This window comes from Rhinopithecus bieti, unplaced genomic scaffold (assembly GCF_001698545.2).
Source record: "Rhinopithecus bieti isolate Rb0 unplaced genomic scaffold, ASM169854v2 scaffold_31531, whole genome shotgun sequence".
Lineage (NCBI taxonomy): Eukaryota > Metazoa > Chordata > Mammalia > Primates > Cercopithecidae > Rhinopithecus > Rhinopithecus bieti.
The window spans coordinates 302,505-324,947 of NW_016814088.1; the positions used below are offsets into that span (position 1 = coordinate 302,505).

General features: G+C 46.2%; 1 protein-coding gene across 1 annotated transcript in view; it reads left to right on the forward strand.

Annotated features, from left to right (window-relative positions):
- The window catches only part of TRAM2 (translocation associated membrane protein 2), an 83,208-nt gene continuing 60,765 nt past the window's right edge, over positions 1-22,443 (forward strand). Inside the window, exon 1 of the mRNA XM_017849602.1 lies at positions 1-209. Within this exon, the coding sequence (XP_017705091.1) occupies positions 90-209 (120 nt within the window). The 5' untranslated portion in view covers positions 1-89. The remainder of the gene's footprint in view (positions 210-22,443) is intronic.

The window sequence follows — 22,443 nt, forward strand, 5'->3', positions numbered from 1 at the left end:
CGGGCGGACCGGGCCGGGGCTGGAGAAGTTTGCGCTGCGGTTCGTGAGCGCAGGGTGCGGGCCCCGCCGGCCGCTGCGCGCCCGCTGCCATGGCTTTCCGCAGGAGGACGAAAAGTTACCCGCTCTTCAGCCAGGAGTTCGTCATCCACAACCATGCGGACATCGGCTTCTGCCTGGTGCTCTGCGTCCTCATCGGGCTTATGTTCGAGGTGAGAGCCTGGGGAGGAGGGAGCTGGAGGGACAGTGCCCCCTGTCGTGCGCCACCCGGCACACCCCTGCGGGTCAGCGGGCCCTCCTCTGATCTGGGGCTCCTGGCTGCCGTGTACGTTATCTGCACCCCAGCTTTGTGCACTGTATCCCTCCGGCCTGTACCCCGGCCAGCCCAGACAGCACCCTCAGCTCCGCGCCGTGCCAGCCATGCCATGCTCTGCCGCTCCCTTGGGCACTCACCGTATCCTGCAGCTCTGTCTGCAGCCCTGAAACCCCAGCCTGGCCTCGAACCAACCGCCGCGCTGCCACCCTGGCTTGACGCGTGGGGTTTCCTTTCTGAAGTCCGGGAGCCAAGCCCAGAGACTCCCAGACCCGCAGTCATTGCACAATACCCTCTTCCCCCAAGGGGTGGCCACTACCTCTTCTGGGCTTTTCCAGTAGGAGAGACCCTGACCCTTTTCCACTTCCTATCTGATTTTCTGGGTGTTTTGCATCTCAGCTCTGGAACGTGCTGGGATGTTCACGTGTGGCCCTGGCCCCATCCCAGCAGTGGCCTTCTGCGCTCCTCTCGCTCCCACTTTTTTGCTGTGCTCTGGAAGGCCGGTTTTTGGATATCCTGTACCACTCCGTGGACTGTCCCTTTAGATACATCTGCGGCGACCCAGAGCTTCACCCCCTTTACAGAGACAAGAAGAGAGACAGGGATACCCTCCACTTTTTGGGGAAGTTGATTCTCTTATAGTGTAGGAGTGGCAGGCAGAGGATGGGGATCCCACCCCGACAGCAATGCCCTGGTGTTGGCCTCCCAGGCGGGGAGTTGTAGAAAACCAGCAAGGGGTCAGAATTCACAGGACTGATGGGAAGGATTCCCTACTCTTGCAGAGCAAGAAAAATGTGATATTCAAAAGTGGGAAGAACTGGAGGAAGGTTGGCATGGGTTTGTTGCGGTATATCTTGTCTCAGAAGTGAGATATATGAGCGACATTCCCCTCCCTCTCACCGCGGTCTCCTCTGGTTCCTGAGACTCCTTGTCCTCCCTTCTGGGCCAGGTTGCTTATTGCATTCTCATGGTTGGGTTAGGAAGCTGTGATCATTTACAAACTTCCTGGGAGATGGAGGATGGCTTGCCTGGCTAAATTTCCTTCCCTGTCCCTCTGTCTCCGGGTTCCCTGTATCTTTATGAATGACAAGGGCCCTAATTGGCTGGCGAAGCTACTCTCAAGCTGGGAACATTCTTGTGGTGGCCAAGTCAGGGTTGGATGAATGAATGTGTCCGTCGCTGGGCTTTAGGGTCTGTAGGAAATAAACGGTGGTGCTAGGACTGGGGTCTCCACTCCAGTTTTTGGTAGTGCTCCTTTAATTCAGTCCCTCTGTCCTTCCTCTCCCTCTCATAGCTCTCTCTAGTGGTATATTGGATCAGGCTTGCTCCACCTTGTTCTGGGTTCTCCCCTGGAAGTGTGTGGTGTCACACAGTGTCATATCCCTGTGTCTCAGTCCCTGTTCTTTGACTAGGCTGACTGAAAACTGACTGCAGCCTCAGTTTCTCCATCATTAAAGACGTTAATAGAACTGGTCTTCCACACAGGGTGATTGTAAGGTTTAACTGAGATCATATCAGCAACAAATGCCATAACATCTCCTACCAACATGAAAAAGTCTCTTGCGCCTGGAGCCCTGTGATTATTTATTGTAATAATAGCTTAACAAAATAACAGAATTTCCTTTGCCCAGTGCCTTCTCTCCTGTCTGTTTGCTGTCCTCCATTCTAAGAGGACTCCAAGTGCGTGTCCCCAGCCTTGGAGGGTGTGGCTGGAAAGATACACGTGACAGCTGTAAACCTCAAAGCCACAGGCTCTGCAGCGGCCAAGTTTCTCGCATAGCCTGTGGCTCTGTCGTATTTCTAGCATTTGTTAGGGTTTGTTGCCCTACCTGCTTTATCTTTGCTCAGAAAGAGCTGCCAGCGCTTGAGTTTGGTACCTACCTCTTTCCCCGGGTCTCTAGTCTTCTGGAAAGTCCTGTGCATTAAACCTGCCACTCTAGAAGTTGAAAGGTGCTAAGAACTCTTACTTCCAGTACCTGGTGAAAGAGAAAGGCCCAAGATGAGAAAACTACAAACAAACAAAACTACTCTTTCTCCCCCTTAGGCTTGGATTGGGAAATGTACCTAGGCCCCTAGTTGAAATGCCTACAGGCCCCCTTTTCCTGCCAACCCCATCGCTTGTTCCCATAGCACCTTGAACCTACAGAACCTACAGGGCAGCTGTCTCCTTCTTTTGGAGGTACTTTGTGAGATCATCAGTCTGTGCTTCTCTGGGAGAAAGAGGGCTCTCCCCTAAGCCTCCAGTAAGAAGGTCTTGTGTTCTTTTGTGCCGGGCACATGGCGGGGGGCCTCACTGTCTTTACCTACTGACTAACTCTCCACAGAGATAAGTATTCCTTTTGGTGGGGAGGGGGAGTTTGGAACTGCTGCCTCTATCAAATGAGAGCAGAAGCGTCCTGGATACTATAGGTACCACAGAGAAACAAATATGGGCATCGTCATACTCAGAGTAAAGCAGGGGGAGACGCCTCATAACCCAGCACAAGACTGGCTGGATATCACTTAGGATCTTCTGGGTTTCCCTCTGGAAGTGTGTGGTGTGCATGTGTGGGTATGTAGGGATGCATATGGTGGGATGGTAGGTGCAACTGGGGACTCACCACCCTTTTCCTAGAAGTGACGACAGGAAGAGAGGTACAAGGGGAATGGGAGAAACGGGTGAGAGGACATAGGCTCTTGGGGTTCTGACTTGGCCCCAGCTAGGATTCCTTCATTCAGAAGCTGAGCCAGGAAAACTCAATTATAATTCTTCCCACAAAGAGCGACTTTCTTGGCCATTCCTCCCTCTGGGGTCCTCTGACCTGCGTCTGCCAATGAGCTGGGTCCCTCTCGCGCTGTCAGCCCACGCCCCAGCAGCCACAGCCCTTGTGTCTGCATTGCGTCCCTGCCTTGCTCTTTCCCCAACTCACTGGTCACCTCTTCTGCATTCAGAGGGCTTCTGTGTCCCTGTTAGGGACCTCAGGGCTTGCTAGTTCTCTGTCCCCGGGGAGACGATGACTCTAAATTCTTTCCCTTGGGATAATTTCCTTTTGGGAACACACATGAAAGGCTGTCTCTCCTCTCACCGCCCACCCCTATCACTACCCCAATTTTGGTTTAGTTTTTAGTCATCCTGTTTCAAAGGCAGGGGGCAGCTTTCCCTCCCTGAACCCAGGTTTTCTCCCAGTCCTAGAGGCTGCTTGGAATAGAGAAGCTGCTCTGTGCGGCCACAGCACTTGGCTAAAAAATGTCAGGAATGTGGAACTTTATTTTCCCCCTCCTTCCTTTCCACCGTTAAGTCTGCTTTTGGGAGAGGTGGCACGAGGGGGAGTTTCTACTCTTACTTTTTGGTCCTTCAGTCCTGTCTTAGGTGGAGTCTGGCCTGACCGTCAACCAGGGTATGGATAGCCGGTTGGAGGGTATGTGTGTCAGATTTGGAAGTAGCCACCTCCCCCCACCTTCCCTTCTCCTTCCAGTGTCCCGTTCTGTGCCACGTTTCAAATTGAAACAGGCAGGAGAAGAGGAAAAGTCTTTCATTAGTGAATGGAGAATGAGGAAAAAGTGGGTGCACTGAAGAGAGGAAGCAATTTATATACTACCTTTCAAATGTCATTTCAAGACTGAAACTTTTTTTTAAAAGCTCATTTATAGGCTCTGCAGCTGCAAAGAAATATTTCCACAATTCTGAGCCTATCGTTTGTAAGTTTGGTTTCTTTTTGGTCTGTGATGACTTCAAGGTTTAGGGACTCAGAGGAGTTCTTGGTGGTGGCTGGTTTTTGCCTTTTAATTGTTTTGGAGGCAGATTTGGCAGATTTACCTTTTCTTCAGGAACCACCTTCTTCCCTGCTCCTGACACTGATTGACTTGTCAGGGTGAAATGTTTGCAGCATATACAATGGAGCCCACTATGTCACCACCTGCTAGTACATGGCTTCTGTGGCACTGGTTCACATCCTCCCAGACATACCTGTAGGCATCATAACCTGAAATGTGGCTGCGGGTCCTGTCTGTGATTGTTAGCAGCATCATAAAACAATCCTGCTTCTATTGTGTTCATAGAAAGACGTATGCAAATGGCGCACATATACATCTGTGGACATGGGTCAACTTGCGAAGGAGTCTCGCTCTGTGCCCTTTGGTGCGATCTCGGCTCACTGCAGCCTCTGCCTCCCAGGTTCCAGTGATTCTTTTGCCTCAGCCTCCCGGGTAGCTGAGATTATAGGCAGATGCCACACACCCGGCTAATTTTTGTATTTTTAGTAGAGACGGGGTTTCACCATGTTGGCCAGGCTGGTCTCGAACTCCTGACTTCAGGTGATCCGCCCGCCTTGGCCTCCCAAAGTGCTAGGATTATAGGCCTGAGCCACCGCGCCTGGCCTTTTTGACTAACTTCTAATGCACTTTTCAAGAAGTGCCTTTGCCAGATTTTCTAGTTCCTAACTTTATGCATCTCCCTTTTAGCCTTTTATTTACTCTATCCATGGTGTTGTAGAGAGGTTAGACAGGAACCCAAGGAGGGTTATTCTCTTGGGCGCACTTGTTCTGTGGTTGGATTTCTATATGGATGCCTCCATGATATGAGCGACAGAGCAGACATTTGGAGCTAGATTTTCTACTCGTCAAGCCTCAAGTGTAATCCTATCCTATGGGATGTAAGGGCACACTGATTTTTCCTGTTTCTTTCCTTGGCACAAATGTGATATCCAGGAAAGTGACATTGATCGGTTAATGACTTTTTAACCCTAACTACCTAGTGAAAGCTAGTATGTGTAAAAATACCCAGCACTGTATCTGGCACATGGACACTTAATGATCTCAACAAGTACACGGATGAGTATTGTTACTGACTTCATTGGTGGGTCTGGGGGTCTATGTTTCATCCTCAGGTGGCTCACTGAGCTTCCTGGCTGTATTTTGTTTTAGAGATGATATGTTTTGAGATGGAGACCTTTCCCCCAAGTTCTCCACTGCTAGCCATCTAATCTCCAAACAGACCAATCTCTCTACCCCAGAACTTCTTTTCACCACGGAGCCTGGTGGTGCAGCTGCTCCACAGAGAACACCTGTTTTCTCTTTGACATCTATCCTATTAGAACACAGGCTGTGGGTACTGGAGGGTCTTAGGGCTGCCACTGTTAACTTTGTGGAGAAGCAAAAACCACAGGGAGACTGCCCTGCAAGTTAAATAGGTACCACTTTTCTCCTGCCTGCTCTGTTGTCTGAACCCTCAGTCACTCGTTTCTCGGGGGCACCGTCCGGACCAGTCACAACAGAGCGCCTTAGTCCTGAGTGTTTGTAGAATAACATGTGTTGCTATGGTGAAAGCTTCACTCTGGCAGGCATGAGCTCCTTTTTGATCTGCTTCTTCATGGGCAGGGGCCCCAGAAATCACTCTGTGGCATAGTTGATGTACCTCTCATTCCCACCCTGATAAATGACGAAGCCAGAGGGTTGATAAGAGCGGATTAGAGTTCCCAAATGACAGAAGTGCTTTCTAATCAGCGAGAGCGCTATTAGCAGGCTTTGGTGGGAAACTTTACTGATAGTATCTCTTAACCTTTTTATTCAGCTCTGTGTATCTGGTATCCATTGGTACCTAATGGTTAAAGAAAAGAGCGGGGGTGGGGGCGGGGGGAACAGTAACAGTACTAACATGGTTCCTGAACAGCCCTTCTTATTTCACAAACAGACCTTTATCTTTTATACAGTCTATTACTTTGCCTTGGTATACCTCTACTGTCTCAGAAGTCCCATAGTAGAGGAGAACCACACCTAACTTGGTCGCAGCTAGTTAACATTGCGAGTTAACTGTGTGGTTTAAAGAGCTGTGCAAGTGACTCTTGCAAAAAGTCCTTGCTTTTCAGCAGGGGAAATGGAGGCAGGGTGTGTGTGTGGGGGGGGCAGGGGGGATTGAGGCAGATCTCTGAAGCCTCTGGTGAGTTTGTAGGAGCCCAGGATTAGGAGCGGGGCTGCTCTGTGGCTCTCCACCAAGCCACGTTGTCTCGTGATGGCTTTCCTCACTTGTCTGGAGGGGCTGGCAGCACTTTACATCTGTGAAATGCTTCACTCGCCTCACCCTGTAATCGGGATGGTTTATGGGGGTTGCCATACTCATCCAGAGCCTGGCTTCTAGAGCAGAGACTTGGCCAAGGACCATCCACTCCAAGTTAGAGTCGGAGCCAAAATAAGAACTCAGCAACGTCTGGCTCACATGTAGAGCTCAGCCCTAATGCTTCCACAAATGGGGCGTCTATGGAATGTAGCCACAGGCTGCTTTATTTTTCTTTGTCTGAGTGGAATCTGTTTATTACCTGGAAGTAATGTCTGTGGCTCTTTGTTCCACTTGGAGGCTTTTCTGCCTGGAACAATTATTGAAATTTGCATCTCCCTGAAAGAGACTACAGGGAGTGACCCAAATGTGTGTGTATATAACGCGTGAACATAAGCAAATACATAGGAGCTTTACCTACTAGTAAAGTTACTGCCTGCTGCTACCCAGCGTCTGTGTAAGAGAAGATGACTCTGGCTGTTATATTTTTACTGCCCTTATCATCAAGTTAACATTGTAGCTGTAGCTCAAGGGCACGTCTTTGCTTTGTATTTTATAAGTTTAAAATCTTAGAGGGAAACCTAAGAAGTCTTCTACTGTGTTTACAGAAAAACAAAATAAGACCCTTATTGACTGGGAGATTTGCCCAGGATAGGATAGTAGAGTGAATTTTTGGCAAAACGGGGGCTAGAATCCAAGTCTTCTCACTCATCTCTGGTGGTCTTCTACAGCTCTGCCCACTGGAATTCTAGACTCTACCTTTGAATGCCAATATTTATGTAGAAGTCTTGAAATTGAGTGCTGTACTCATTTATTTGGCAGCTTTTTATTGAGTGCCTGAGTGCCTCTTCTGGGCCTGTGCTGAGCTCTGGGAATGCAGAGATGAATAGGTGGGGTCCCTCTCCTCAAAGAGGTCTTAGTGTGGTAGCTTAAAGCTGATAGATTGTTTGTGGATAGGAGTCAGGTCTTCAACTTGATGTGAGTGGCAGGTGCGTCCTCAGACTATTGGACCTCAACCTCTAGTCATCGCTGTTGATGGAAGGGGTGGTTTATTAAATTAAGTGATAATGCCCTAGGTGTAGTGTGGTCAGTATTCAAGGAGAATGGTGGTGGTCACTTTTAGATACCTTGTGAGGCACAGTTGGTACCCTTATATATACGTTATTGCGTAAAGGCAGTCTGTTTGGGCTGCTATGACAAAAATGCCATAGATTTGGTGGTTTAAACAACCTGCATTTCTTTCTTTTTTTTTTTTTTTTTTTTAGATGAAGTCTCGCTCTGTCGCCTAGGCTCGAGTGCAGTGGTGCAATCTTGGCTCGCTGCAACCTCCACCTCCTGAGTTCAAGCGATTCTCCCACTTCAGCCTCCCAAGTGGCTGGGACTACAGGCACCTGCCACTGTGCCTGGCTAATTTTTGTGTTTTAGTGGAGATGGGGTTTTGCTATTTTGGCCAAGCTGATCTCGAACTCCTGACCTCAGGTGATCCAGCCACCTTGGCCTCCCAAAGTGTTGGGATTACAGGCATGAGCCACCGCGCCTGGCCCTGCATTTATTTCTCATAGTTCTGAAGGCTGGGAAAGTCCAAGACCAAGGTGCTGGCCTGTATTGATTGAAACCCTGGCTGGAGTTAGGAGAACTCTTCCATATGGTTTCTTAAGACTTTAAACATCAAACCCAAACATGATCTGTAATGTCTTTTTTGGGTTGGTGGAGCTGATGATTGTACCTCTGATGGGAAGGACATAGCTCTCTGAGCCTCAATTGCCCTGCCTTTGAAATGGAAAGAGGACTTCTTAATAAAGCCCCTGAATTTTGCAGGGACAGAGTATTGTTAGTTTAATCAGTTTGTTCCTTCATCTTTATTATAAAAGTGTGGATATTCTCTCTTAGAGTGTGTTTAATTTTCTTTCTATAGAGAATTTTAAAAGAGACTGTTGAGGGGCCCACCACTGTTACGAAGACTTCTGTGGCTATTGGAGAGGGAGAAGGACGTACCTACCTCAGGACAAAGGGTAGAGACAAACTTATGCAATTATTTATCAGCTCCTTTCCTGAAGGTTAAGAGCAGTCTGGAAGCTCCTGACCTGGAGGAGCAATCCCAGGATAAACAGGCCTTCCCTCCAGCAATTCCTGGAGTCCTGCAGGAAATCACAGGGCCTGCTTCACAATGCCTGGTTTCCGGCTGAGAAGAATTCCTCAGAACTCAGAGCAGAATTGGAACTTTTCAGACCCACGCTTTTGGAGTAGAGACTATGTTTTTAGTTTGTAGTCCAGCTTTGTACTGGATCAACTTGTGACCTCAACGGGCAAGGAATAACTTGTTTATGTGGATTTTGTGACTGTTTGGAGGAGGAATGTTGAAGTAGAAAGGAACGGGTGGTAGTTGATTTTTTTTTAAAAAAAATAGCAGTTTGGGCTCTGGTTTAGGTATGATGGCTGGAACATGTGCCCTTCTTTCAGAGTTCTTCAGGGATGAGTTATGGCTGGTGCCAGTGGAAGGCCTGCAGCAGGGAGGCGTGCAGTGAAAGGGGCGAGGACAGGGGCCTGGATTCTTCCATTAAATAGCCTTGTGGCCCATGCAAGGCCCTTCACCTCTCTGGGCCTCACCTGCTTCATGGATGTGTCGAATGTCCGGTAGCCTGGTTGTGTCTTCTTAAGAGGGGCATGTAGAACAGGACTGGAAAATGTGTATAAAACTAAATTGCCAGTCAGAAATTGGGAGAAGGAGAGAGGCACCTTCCCCCAATCCTGTAGCTTTAGGAGTAGTAACTAGGGAAACATTGTGCCTCCATTAAGTTAGTGGGCTCACTTCTAATCTTGGTTTCATTCGTTACTTGAGTTGAAAGCAGATTCTAGCACAAATTCGGGGTTGGCATGAAATACGGCTTAAAGGCAGAACCCATGATGGAGAAGGAGAAAATCCGTATATTGGAAAGGAATCTGGGCTTGGCTTTGTGACTTTAAAAAATCACCATCCATAATGAACAATGTTGAAGTTTCAAAACTAAATCTGTGGCAATATGGAGAATTTGGCTATCCAGACTGATTCATCTGCAGAAATTTCTGGAAAGCTACAATTTTATAGCCCTGAAGTAAAAAGCAAAGTTGGTCTGCTGCATAGTACATTTTATTACCCAAGAAATATAAAAGAAACATTTCTGTCATTCTTCGCCCAGCCTGGGAAATATCCACATTCAACACTATTCAACCATTTGGCCATTGAGTTTTATTTTATTTATAATCATTCAGCAAACACACTTACTCTGTACAAAACACTGAAATATGAAATGCAAGCCAGCTAACATATTTGTTGATACAACTCTCTCTACTGTGCTCATTTTGGAGCTTCAGAAAGAAGAGAATGTGACGCTTCTCAGCTACTCTTCCCTGCATTTCCTGGGTCCAGATAACTTCAGGCATGACAACTATGGCCTCGCCAGATTTTCACTGACCACTTACCATGCCTTTAGCCTGCAGCTGTGGCATAGCTAAGTGTAACTTGACCAATGTTGTTGGTTTCTCAGCCCTACCAGTTGGGTTGCTGCTCACATGGCCCAAGGGATCACCTAGCCCAAGGGACGTGAGTCTGAACTGAGCTGGTTTTGACCTCTTGCCCCTAGTTCTGCAAATGTTGATTAAGCAGTGCTTTTGTGTGAACCATCGTTCTAGATGCTGGGAACACAAAGAAAAAGGACACGTTGCTTAATCACAAGGAATTTACCATCTCGTAAGGGAGATAAATAAAAGGAGGCAAGTACAGTCACTTGATGATGACTACCCCACTTGAGCTGCCATGTGGGTCTTCTGGTCTAGCATACAGTGGTGCTCAGTAAGTGTAGTCTGCTAGAGGGGATGCTTTGGGAACATGGAGGGGGGGTGGTCTCCCAGCTCAGAATAGGAATAGATGGATGCTAGATAAGGCCAAAGAAGGAGATATGGGAGGGCGATAGAACAGTCCATCCTTTGTAGACAGATGAGCTAGTGTGGAGCATTGGACACTCAGCACACTGGTGTCATAGGATGCTCTGGAGGTGGGATGCAGCGGGGACAAGGGACAAGGGTGGAGGTGGGGCCAGATCACCCAAGGGCCCCTTAGGTCCTGCCGTGGAGTTGAGACCGTCCTGGAGGTAATGGGAGCCTTTAAAGACTGTTAGGAAAGACAGCGGTGATGAGGTTGCTCTGGAGACTACCAGAGTGGTTTAGGGATGAGATTAGAAATTAGAGTCTAGAGATTAGAGACAGGAAGTCTGGTTAGGATGCTGGGGCACTGATCCAGGTGAGAAATTCCACCTGGGGAAATTTCAGTTTCGACCCCCAACCAGGAAGCAAGCCCCCAAAGCAGCTGAACTGTCTCTGGTGTTGATTCAGAGACTTCAGAAACTGCAAGGCCGTTCTCAGCTCTCGTTCTCTTATGTTTCATGTAACACAGGCAAGCAGCAGGGCAGTGGTGGAGTGGGCAAGGACAGTGAAAGCTGGGAGAGAGCAAGGGCTTTTCCCTAGACCTTCTTATAACCCTGAGGTGTGCCGTGATGCCGGTGGTGCTCCTGTAACATGCACATCATTCCGTTTCACTGTCTTGCATTGCCTTCATATGGTTTTATCACTGAAGTGTCCTATAGACTTACTATAATAAAAAAGGTATCTGTTTGCATCTCATGTAACTTCTAATTTTTTAAAAGGTAGGGACCCAGTGAGTTAGAACATCTTTTCCCTCTACCTTTTGTGTTATTGGCTAAATAAGCCATAAAGAAGCTTGCATGCAAGTACTGTGGCCTTACTTAAGGAAACTGGTTTTGTTCCAGTGTTCAGCAGAGGCAGAGGGAGTGGGAACTTCCTTTGTGGAGGCTTTTCTAGAGATAGTGGAGGTTGGGAGGGCCATGGCATGTTCGGTGGACAGAAGAAGTAGGCATGGCCTGTATGTGACGTTTATTCAAAAAAGTTACTTAGCACTCACTGTGTACTGGGGTCTACCTATATTTTGCACCTGAAAGTTCCGATGAAGGTGTCAGTAAGTAATTTTTTGAAGTGCGTGTGATAACATGAAGAAGACTGGTTGATCCATTGTATGCTGTTCATCTCTAAACTTTTGCCAGACCCCCTAGAAATAGATGCAGTGAGATTTTCCCTTTGTCTGATTTCTAGCAGACTAGTTGAGTATCTAGGGGTCTTCTTACCAAGGCCTGTTGGTGACACTACAATTTTATTAGCTCCCATACTGCCATCCCCATGCATGACTGCAGTTTGCATGGTCTCTAGAAGAGGGAAATTCAGCAAGTGTATATACCAGAACCGAAACCCGCAGCCATCACTTGCCCTCCCTTGCCTTGCCCCCAATGTGTGTTCACTAAGTTCAGTGGTTTTACCTCCTGAATTGCCCCCAGGTCTCCTCTCGTCCTGATGATCTTTTGTTTTAGCTCGGGCACTTGATATTCCTCACCTAAATGGCTATGGTTGGTCCTAACTTGGACCCCACACTCTCATCTTTTCTGATCCTTTCTCCTCATAGCTGTCATGGGTTGTCTTCAAACACAGAGCTGAGCCTGGGTCTCCCTACTTAGACTCCTTCCAAGGTGCCCGCCTAAAGGCTGGGCAATTAGCTTGGCGTCAGAGCTTCCCTGCAATCTCAGCCTTTGTCCTGGACTCTGCACCTCCTGCAGGCCTCATCCCTGCCCTGACCCTCATTGCAGACCAACCTCCCTGTGTTCCCTGAACATTCCCTCCTCCTTCATGCTTCTCTACCTTTGTTCATGCACCATGCACTCCAAGTCATCTCATTCCCCATTTCATCCTATAACTGCTATTTCTTTTTTAAGGCCCGCCTCAGATATGGCAAAAGCACCCCCTGCTCAGGTGTTTCCCAGCCCCTCTGCCCTGAGAGCGTTAATTCCTCCCTTTTTCCCACCTCTTTCATTCTCTTGTTTATTCATTCACCCAGACTTGGACCGAGCATTTGCTCTCTGCCAAGCCCTGTTCTTGGGGCTAGGGATAAAGGATGAAGAGGTGAAGATTCTGCCTCCATTGAGTTGAGAGTCCTTAGGGAGTGACAGTGTCACTGCTGCTCTTGTGTGTGGTGGGTACAATGTGTTTGTCTGGGAAGGGAGCATAACCCCACTGAGAGGGGTAGGGACCATACATTTTAAAAAGGATAAGTTTGGGCTGGTCCTTGAGGTTCAAGGGGCATGGGGCAGGCAGATGTGCTGGGGAGAGGGAGTTCCAGGCAGAGAGAAGGCATGGGCGCAAGGGGAGTATGGCAAGTGTCTCTATATTGCCAGAATGGGCTGGGTAGGGGCCGGTTAAGGATGGAAGTGGTGAAAAGTGACACTGGACTGGCAGGCAGGGTTCTGGCCATGGAGGTGTTTGTTTAAAAATTTGGGTTTGGTCCTCAGCTTAGGTAATAGGGAGCCATTGAAGATTTTTCAGCATGAGAGTGACTCCAATTTGTACTAGGGCGGGGCATGGCTCCTTGCGCTTGCCGTGAGCCATCCCTCCACAACCTCAGGAAAGAGGTGTTTCACATGTTCTCAGTATCCCCAGCACCTCTGTACCTACCACGTAGTCAGGATGAATTTGTCAGGTATGGTCCCATGTACACACAGGATGGTGCGTGTCTGAGTTGCCTTTCTGCTGCTGGTGGTCATTTGAAGCTTTTCTATCCATGTTGTCTCTTCTGGGTTCTCGGGTAATCAGTAAGAGATGCTTTTGAGCACATTAGGAATGCTGGCTACTTTAGCATGTGCATGCAGACAGCCTATAATCTTAGCCTTTTAAAGCTTAAATTTTTTTTTTTTTTTGGAATAGGTACCATTAGGAGATACATTCACGTGGCAAAAAAAAAAAAAAAAAAACAAAAAAAGTTTTTGGAATTGTACCCATGTAGGCGATACCATTCATGTGACTCAAAAATAAAACACATAAAAAGGAATTCTTTAAGAACTGCCCGTCCCCACCTGTTCCTCATCCAGCTCCCCTGCCCCAAGTAACCGCTTTTTTTTTTCTTTTTTTTTTTGAGACGGAGTCTTGCTCTGTCCCCCAGGCTGGAGTACAAGCTCTGCCTCCTGGGTTCACGCCGTTATCCTGGCTCAGCCTCCCAAGTAGCTGGGACTACAGGCGCCCACCACGATGCCCGGCTAATTTTTTGTATTTTTAGTAGAGACGGGGTTTCACCGTGTTAGCTAGGATGGTCTTGATCTCCTGACCTTGTGATCTGCCCATCTCGGCCTCCCAAAGTGCTGGGATTACAGGCGTGAGCCATCATGCCCGGCCCTAAGTAACCACTTTTTATTGACTTTTATGTATTTGTCTTGTTGGGTTTATTTAAGCAAATACAAGCAGCTATAAATAAGATATATACTTATATCTGTCTATGTGTCTGTCTCGTTTCCTATACAAAATGAAGTGTATTATTTACACTTTTGCACCTTGCCTTTTCAGTTAACAAAATATCTGGGCGATCTTTCCATGTCAGTACGCAGAGAATTTCCTCATTCATGTGGAAGGCTGCACAGTCTTCCATTGTGCAGGGTCACCTTAATTCATTTAACCAGTCCCCTTTTGACAGACAGTTGGGTCGTTTCCAGTGTTTTGCTCTTATAAACAGTGCAGCAGTGAATATCCTGGTACATATGTCATTTTGTACCTATATGGGCATTATCTTGTTGGATATTTTCCCAGAAGTGAGATGATAAGGTCAAAACGTTAACTGCATTCATATTTTTGATAGGTATTGACAAATTGTATTGGTCCTTTTAAAATACCGTATCCAGGTCAATGAATCAGTTAGCCATAGACTGTTTGCTGTATACCCATGGAAATGTATGGTTACATACTGAAAGTTCTACCAGTGCCTTCATTGATCTTGCTCCCTGCTAAATTCTCAGCATCAGAAAACCGAACGCCGCATGTTCTCACTCATGAGTGAGAGTTGAACAAGGAGAACATGTGGACACAGGGAAGGGAACATCACACACCAGGGCCTGTGGCGGGGTGGGGAGGCTAGAGGAGGGATAGCATTAGATGAAATACCTAATGTAGGTGACCAGGTGATGGGTGCAGCAAACCACTATGGCATGTGTACACCTATGTAACAAAACATGTTCTGCACATGTACCCCAGAACTCTAATAAAAAAAATTTCTCAGCATCTATCAAGTGCCTGGTATATAACAGGAGGCAAAATACATGTTGGAGTTTTAAAGTTACTCTGTTGGGCACATTTGGATCACGGGGCTCTTTCCTATCGATTATGTTTCAGCTCCTCTATGATGTTTCTGTTGCCTCTGGCACCTCATACAAGTTACTCGGGACATGCTTCCCCTTTTCACTTGGCCAGCCGTTCCTCATTCTTCAAGCTGCAGCCCACTTTTTCTGGAAAGCCCTCCTTTCTCCCTGTGCTTCCCTTATCATGGTTCTGATGACCCCAAGTTTATCGTGTGCAGCCGGTGGCACTCCACAACCTCTTTCTGCGTTCTTTGAGGGCAGGCGGCATTGCTTGCCGTAGTATCTCTAGTACCCAGCACAGCACTTGACATTCTATCGAATCTCATATTTTTTCAGTACGTGAGTGGTAAAGTGGAATTACCAGTTGATAACCCCTTTTTAAAGTTTTTTTTTTTTTTTTTTTGCATTTTAAAATCGAGATAGAATTCATGTACCATGAAATTTACCATTTTAAAGTGTACGGTACAGTGATTTTTAAAGTGTATGATACAGTGATTTTTAGTGTATTCACCATGCTTTATGACATCGCCATTATCTAATTCGAAAACATTTCCATCATCTTCACAAGAAACCTGTTTGGCCGGCGCAGTGGCTCACGCCTGTAATCCTAGCACTTTGGGAGGCCGAGGCGGGTGGATTGCCTGAGCTCAGGAATTTGAGACCAGCCTGGGCAACATGGTGAAACTCCCTCTCTAGGGCCTGGCGCGGTAGCTCATGCCTGTAATCCCAGCACTTTGGGAGGCCGAGGCGGGTGGATGGACGAGGCGGGTGGATGGACGAAGTCAGGAGATGAAACCATCCTGGCTAACATGGTGAAACTCTGTCTTTACTAAAAATACAAAAAATTAGCTGGGCCTGGTGGCGGGCGCCTATAGTCCCAGCTACTCGGGAGTCTGAGGCAGGAGAATGGCGTGAACCCGGGAGGCGGAGCTTGCAGTGAGCCGCGATCGCGCGACTGCATTCCAGCCTGGGCAACAGAGCGGGACTCCGTCTCAAAAAAATAAAAAAAAGAAACTCCGTCTCCACTAAAGTACAAAAGAAATTAGCCGGGCATGGCGGCGTGTGCCTGTAGTCCCAGCTACTTGGGAGGCTGAGGCAGGAGAATCACTTGAGTCTGGGAGGCGTAGGTTGCAGTGAGCCGAGATTGCGCCACTGCACTTCAGCCTGGGTGACAGAGTGAGGCTCCGTCTCTACAAAACAAACAAACGGACAAACAAAAAACTGTTCGGATTCATTTCCCATTGCTCACCATCCCACCTTAATCTCCACTTGCATCTCCACCCCAGCAACAACTCTCTACTTTGTGTCTCTGGACTCGCAAATGGCCATTTAATATACATGGAATCATACCATATGTGGTTTTTTATATCTGGCTTCTTTCATGTAGCATGTTTTTAGGGTTCATGTATGTTGTAGCATGTATAAGTATTTCATTTCTTTTTATGACGGAATCATTTTATTGTATGGCAAAGTGCATATTGTTTATGCATTCATCCGTTGATGGACATTTGTCTCTATCTTTTGGCGATTATGAATAATGCTGCTCTGAACATGCATGTACAAGTTTTCGTGTGGATGTCATGTGTTCAGTTCTCTTGGATATATACCTGGGGGGTGGAATTGCTGGGTCATTAAATAATTTTAATATAGGCAAGGAGCCAGCATCAAAACTACATTGAACAGCTTGTCTTTTTGATCTGAGAATGATAGCTCAGGGCCAGTACTATGAATATTGCCCATTATTCTGGCTTGCCCCAGCAGTGCTGGTTATTGAGAGTTATATTTGACAAACTGTGAGCCAGTAATCCTCTGTGACTCAGAGCAAATGTTGTCAGAGTTCATACGACAGTTTACTGAATGCTTCTCACTGTGCTAACTCATACGACAGTTTACTGAATGCTTCTCACTGTGTTTTGGGGATGCCAAAACACACAGGACACAGGACACAGCTCTTGCTCTAACATCAAAATTCATTTGAAATAACCCAAATATCCACCTATAACGAACGGATTAGGTAAATTGTGATATAGCCATACAACGGAATACTTTATAACTGTTGGAAAGAGGATGAGATCAATCTTTCTGTGTTGACATCGACTGATATCTGATAAAAAAAAAAGATTACAAATTAGTATGTATAGGATGAGCCTATTTTAATAAGAAAAACCTTATGTTTATGTATGCACAGGCGACATCTGGAAAGATCACACAGCAGACTGTCAACATTGGTATCTCTCTAGGAGATAGGTTATGGAAGACTTTAGCTTTCAACTTTATATGTTTCTCTCTGTCTCTTTTTTTTTTTTTTTTTTGAGACAGTTTCGCTCTTGTCGCTCAGGCTGGAGTGCAATGGCGCGATCTCGGCTCACTGCAACCTCTGCCTCCCAGGTTCAAGTGATTCTCCTGCCTCAACTTCCTGAAGTAGCTGGGATTACAAGTGCCCGCCACCATGCCCAGCTAATTTTTTTGTATTTTTAATAGAGACAGGGTTTTACCATGTTGGCCAGGCTGGTCTTGAACTCCTGACCTCAGGTGATCCACCTGCCTCAGCCTCCCAAAGTGTTGGGATTACAGGCATGAGCCACTGCACCCGGCCTATATGTTTCTTTTTTAAAATTTTCTTACAGTAGGTGTGTATTGCTTTTAAATTCAGTTAACTTCCCACAATTCTGTTTTGGGAAAAAACAACAACAAAAATAAAAACTTGAGATAAGAATTATGTCTGAACCACTAGATAGCAATGTAGGATATAATACCACATATTGGCATATGACTCAATGCAGATACATTTGTGGTAAGCATAGTAGTTTACAAATGGTGTAAATCCAGAGGTAAGAGTGTTTAGGTTCTAGCAATCAGGAAATCTTCATGAAGGATGGGACTTGACTTAGGCCTTAGAGGATAGGTAGCATTTATAGAGCACTTCACAGTTTATAGAATCAAAGATAACAAGCATGTCTTCTGTATTTACTACCAGCTTTGTGCTCAGTCTTGTAAAAAGCGCTCTACCTGTATTCTGTCATTCAGCCCCCACAGTCAGCCTGTGTGACAGATACTGTGGTGCCTCCTCTTTTACAGATGAGTGAACTGAGGTTTAGACAGACTAAGGACTCTCGTTGCTCATCAGTGCCAGAGCCACAATTCAAGGTCCGTGTGTCTGACTTCACAGCCTGAGTCCTTTACTCTATTTTAAGGAGAGATGGAGGCCAAGAGAATTCAAGTCACTTGCCCAAGATGATACAGCTAGTAAATTGGTGAGCCAGGATCTGAACTTTCCTGATCAGGAAAGTTCCACTGATCTTTCCTGATGTGGAGTCCAAACTGTTGAAACCCCTGGGGATGACAGTGGGGGCTGGGAGTTCTGGGCCAGAGAAGTATGCAGAACTCTTTCTACCATGCCCTCTTTCTTGGAGATTCACAGAGCATATAAACTTACTAAAGTAGTAGCCACCATTTCTCAAGTCTGTGACCATCTCTTTCCAAGTAGTGTATAGTTACATTCCGCAGATCCCACTTTGCGAAATGCCGTCTTCTTGTCCTGTAAGGAAGGCACAGGTTCTTGAACAGCTTTCCATTTCTCTCTCTCTCTCTTAATAAATAAGAGTGCCAGCTCCAAGGTCTTGAGGCTAAAAGGGTGTGAGGAAAAATATTCGTTGGAATTAATAGAGAGTGATTTCTTGGATGGGTTTGGGGCCAAATCTGTAGCCACTGACACGTTTTCCTGACTCTTCCTTCTTTGGGACACATGAAAAGCCTAATAGGGGATTGTATTTGCCATCGCTCTGTGACTTTTTGTTGCAGCAAGTCATGATTCACCATTAACAGGGTGTATGGGAGGTTACCTAATTAACCCTCCCATACTTCCTAAACTCAAGTTACTCACCCTACACTCTACAGTGAGTATTAGAAGGATCCAAGTGCCATTACCTTTTGTTTGGTGTAATAGTGTCACTATTGTGTTTTCTTAAAAATTATGTAAAATACACATAACATTAAATCTGCCGTCTTAACCATTTTTAAGTGTGCCGTTAAGTAGTGTTAAGTATATCCACATTGTGCAACCAATCTCCAGAACTCTTCAGTTCATTCCACATTTATTGAGCAGCTGCTCTGAGATTTTCAAGATACGCTCTCTGCTCAGTCTAATGGGGAAGATAGAAAGGAAAACTGGTGGTTATAGTTCAGGATGGCCAGAGTGGTGAGGTGCTCCTTACGGGACTGGACTTGGGGGGCTTTTGGGCCTCAGGATGGGACCATGCTCCCACCTGGTGCTCCCAGGCTCCTCCTTTTCTGGCATCCAGTTTGGCTACTTGCTGATTGCAAGTAGTTTCTCACCCTATCAATCCCTGGAGAAATTGCTTTGCTCCCCAGAGCCCTGGGGAGGCCAAGCCTGCAGGTTTTGCTTGTGCGAGAGCTGTGCTCTATAGCTAAGCCCACGTGGCCCGAGGGGGGGGTAGGGCAGGACAAGGGCGCTGCTGCCAAAACCAGAACTTACCAAACCCCAAATCAACAGTTTGCCCAAATATAGTATCCTAGACTTCCCAGTCATCATATTTAAGCTAAATATACTGTCCTTCAGCTTGCAAGCTCAGCTTCCTCCAGGAACGACTTATGTGATTATTCCTAAGTGCCTTTTCTTCATTTCGTGTCTAAAAAATGACCATGGTGACGTGGCCGAAGTCACAGATTAGGGGGATGTGAAAACTAAACAGATTGCAGAGAACTGGCTCCAGGTCACATTTGATTTTGTTCATTTCCATGGAGACCTCTTGAAAGTGAAAGATAGGGCATTCTTATATGGTATATAGAGCTCCTTTTAGAAAAGATTTATTATGATGATTAACTTGCATGCTCTCCTTCCCTGGAAAAATGGGCTGCAGATTTGAGGCTCAGTTGCCTTATCAGGACATGCCCCCTGATTCTCCATTTCTGATTGCCACATCACACAGGGCTTATAAATACGGTGGTATGTATGCATGGTGAGTGCAGGCTTTGATTTAGATTGTCTGATTCTTTACCAGCTCCTGTACTTAACTAGATAACATGATGAAGTTACTTAACTGTGGCCATTTCCTTATCAGTAAAATGGTATTGAAAATTCTTGTACCTACTTCAGTGAGTTTTTGAAAGGACCAAGTAAGTGAATAATGCATGCACGGCATCCTTATAGAACCTGATATGCAGTAAGGACTCAATATTATTTGTTCAGAATATTAATTAATTCCATGAGTATTGCCTCTATCATTAAGCAGCCATTTTCTGTGCCTCTGATTTTCATGTTATAGGTTGTGTACAGTCTATACATCCTGGTGCATCCATTCCTCTCCAGACATATCTTTTTTTTTTTTTTTGAGACAGAGTTTCACTTTGTCGCCCAGGCTGGAGTGCAACGGTGCGATCTTGGCTCACTGCAACCTCCACCTCCCAGGCTCATGTGATTCTCCTGCCTCAGCCTCCTAAGTAGTTGTGATTACAGGCGCCTGCCACCACACTGGCTAACTTTTGTATTTTTAGTAGAGACAGGGTTTTGCCATGTTGGCCAGGGTGGTCTTGAACTCCTGATCTCAGGTGATCTGCCCACCTCAGCCTCCCAAAATGTTTTTTTTTTTTTTTTTTTGAGATGGAGTCTCTGTCATCCAGGCTGAACTACAGTGGCATGATATTGGCTCACTGCAACCTCCGCCTCCTGGGTTCAAGCGTTTCCCCTGTCTTGGCCTCCCGAGTAGCTGGGACTACAGGCATGCATCATCACACTCAGCTGATTTTTGTATTTTTAGTAGAGATGGGGTTTTGCCATGTTGGCCAGACTGGTGTCAAACTCCTGACCTCAAGCAATCTGCCTGTCTTAGCCTCCCAAAGAGCTGGGATTACAGGCATGAGCCTCTGCACCTGGCCTATACCTTTTATACTCGAACATTGCTGCCTGGGCCACGAAGACTGTTAAGAAATGTACAGATTGGGCCAGGCACAGTGGCTCACGTGTATAATCTCAACACTTTGTGGGGGCAAGGTGGGTGGATCACTTGAGGTCAGGGGTTCGAGACCAGGCTGGCCAACATGGTAAAACCCATCTCTATTAAAAATTCCAAAAATTAGCTGGGTATGGTGGCGCACGCCTGTAGTTCCGGCTACTCGGGAGGCTGAGACAGGAAAATCACTTGAACCCAGGAGGTGGAGGTTTCAGTGAGCCGAGATCGTGCCACCGCACTCCAGCCCGAGCAAGAGAGCGAGACTTTGTCTCAAAAACAAAAACAAAACAAAACAAAACAAAACCAAAAAAGTACGGATTGAGTGGGTTTGCTGAGGGCTTCTTGGTGACCTCTGAGCCCCACTTCTCCCTGCATGCCTGAGCCCCCAGCCCCCGGCTTTGCCCATGAATGCCCTCCCTCAAGAGCCACAAGCTCCAGAATTACCCCTCACCTTGTCCCTTCTCAAAGATCATACGGCTTCAGCACTGCTTACTGCTGTCTCCCTCTCCCACTGGGAAGAAAACTATGAGATTAAATTGAATGGAGATCAGCTGCTTGAAATATTTTATACTGAGGCATGACCTAACCATCATAACATGTTTAAAAATAATGGAGATTTTGCATTTTACATGTTGTTTTTGTTGAAGGACTTTCTTTTCTGTGTAAATACCACTTTTATAAGCAGATTTCCTATAGCTCTTCCATTTTACAAAATTGACTTGAGTTTTACTCTGTTTTTATGCCTGGACACTATGATTTTTTATGGTTGTAATAAAAATGCACAGGCTGAATTCCGATTTTTTTTCCCCACTCAATAGTATATCCAAATATTTTGAGATGTTAGCATTTTTTAAAGATGAGGTTGTCCTAAATGCCTACCAGTAAGGGATTGGCTAGATCAGTTTAAAATGGTGACATAAATCTGTATGCAGTATCATAGAATGATGTCCAAAACATATGGTTGTGGTTTTTTTAAAAGCAGCTTACGGAATACCATATTGGTGTGAGCCTTTTTCTGTAAACGTTTGGATGTGTTTTATTTTTATAGAAAGATATCTATAAAGATGATCATCAAAATAGCACCAGTGTTTTTCTCTGTCATAGGATTTCAAGTAATTTTACTTTTTTTCTCCATGTTTATATCTGTCTATTCATATATATGTATTTGTTTCAATGAAACGCATATTATTTTGATGATCAGAAAAAGGCAATGTTGAAACGGTTTTATTTGGGGAATGGAAAGATGGAAAGTTTGGATTAGTGACAAGCCCGCTGCTGGGGAGAGTTGGGGGGTTGGGGCAGAAGCCAGGGCACAGGTGGAGGGTGGGAGTGGAAGTGGGAGAGTGAAGAGGGCAAGAGGAGGGGGCTTGAAAGCAGGGCAGCCAAGGGATGCTGGAAAGAGAAGCCCACACCTTCAATCTTACAGATACCATTCCCATCGAATATGAATCAAAGCGTTACTTTTCAAAAGCCTTTTGAACAGTGGCTCAGAAGGTGAAAGTAAGGGTATTAGACCAGTCAGAGAAGGATACAAAAGCATCAGGAAAAACTCAAGTCAGGATTGACTAGAAGTTGGCCAAGCGCAATGGCTCACACCTGTTATCTCAGCACTTTGGGAGGCTGAGACAGTAGGATCCCTTGAGGCCAGGAGTTCGGGACCAGCCTTGGCATGGTGGCGTGTATCTCAGCTACTGAAGAGGCTGAGGTAGAAGGATCGTTTGAAGCTGGGAGGTTGAGGCTGCAGTGAGAGCCGTGGTTGCACCACTGCACTCCAGCCTGGCCCACAGAGCGAGACCCTCTTTAAAAAAAAAAAAAAAAAAGATTGACTCTAAAAGTGGAAATGTAACTTCTTCTTGACATTGACTGCATAAGCCATGGATGAAATGGCCTGTGGTGAAATGGTTGTTGAAATGGTGAAAA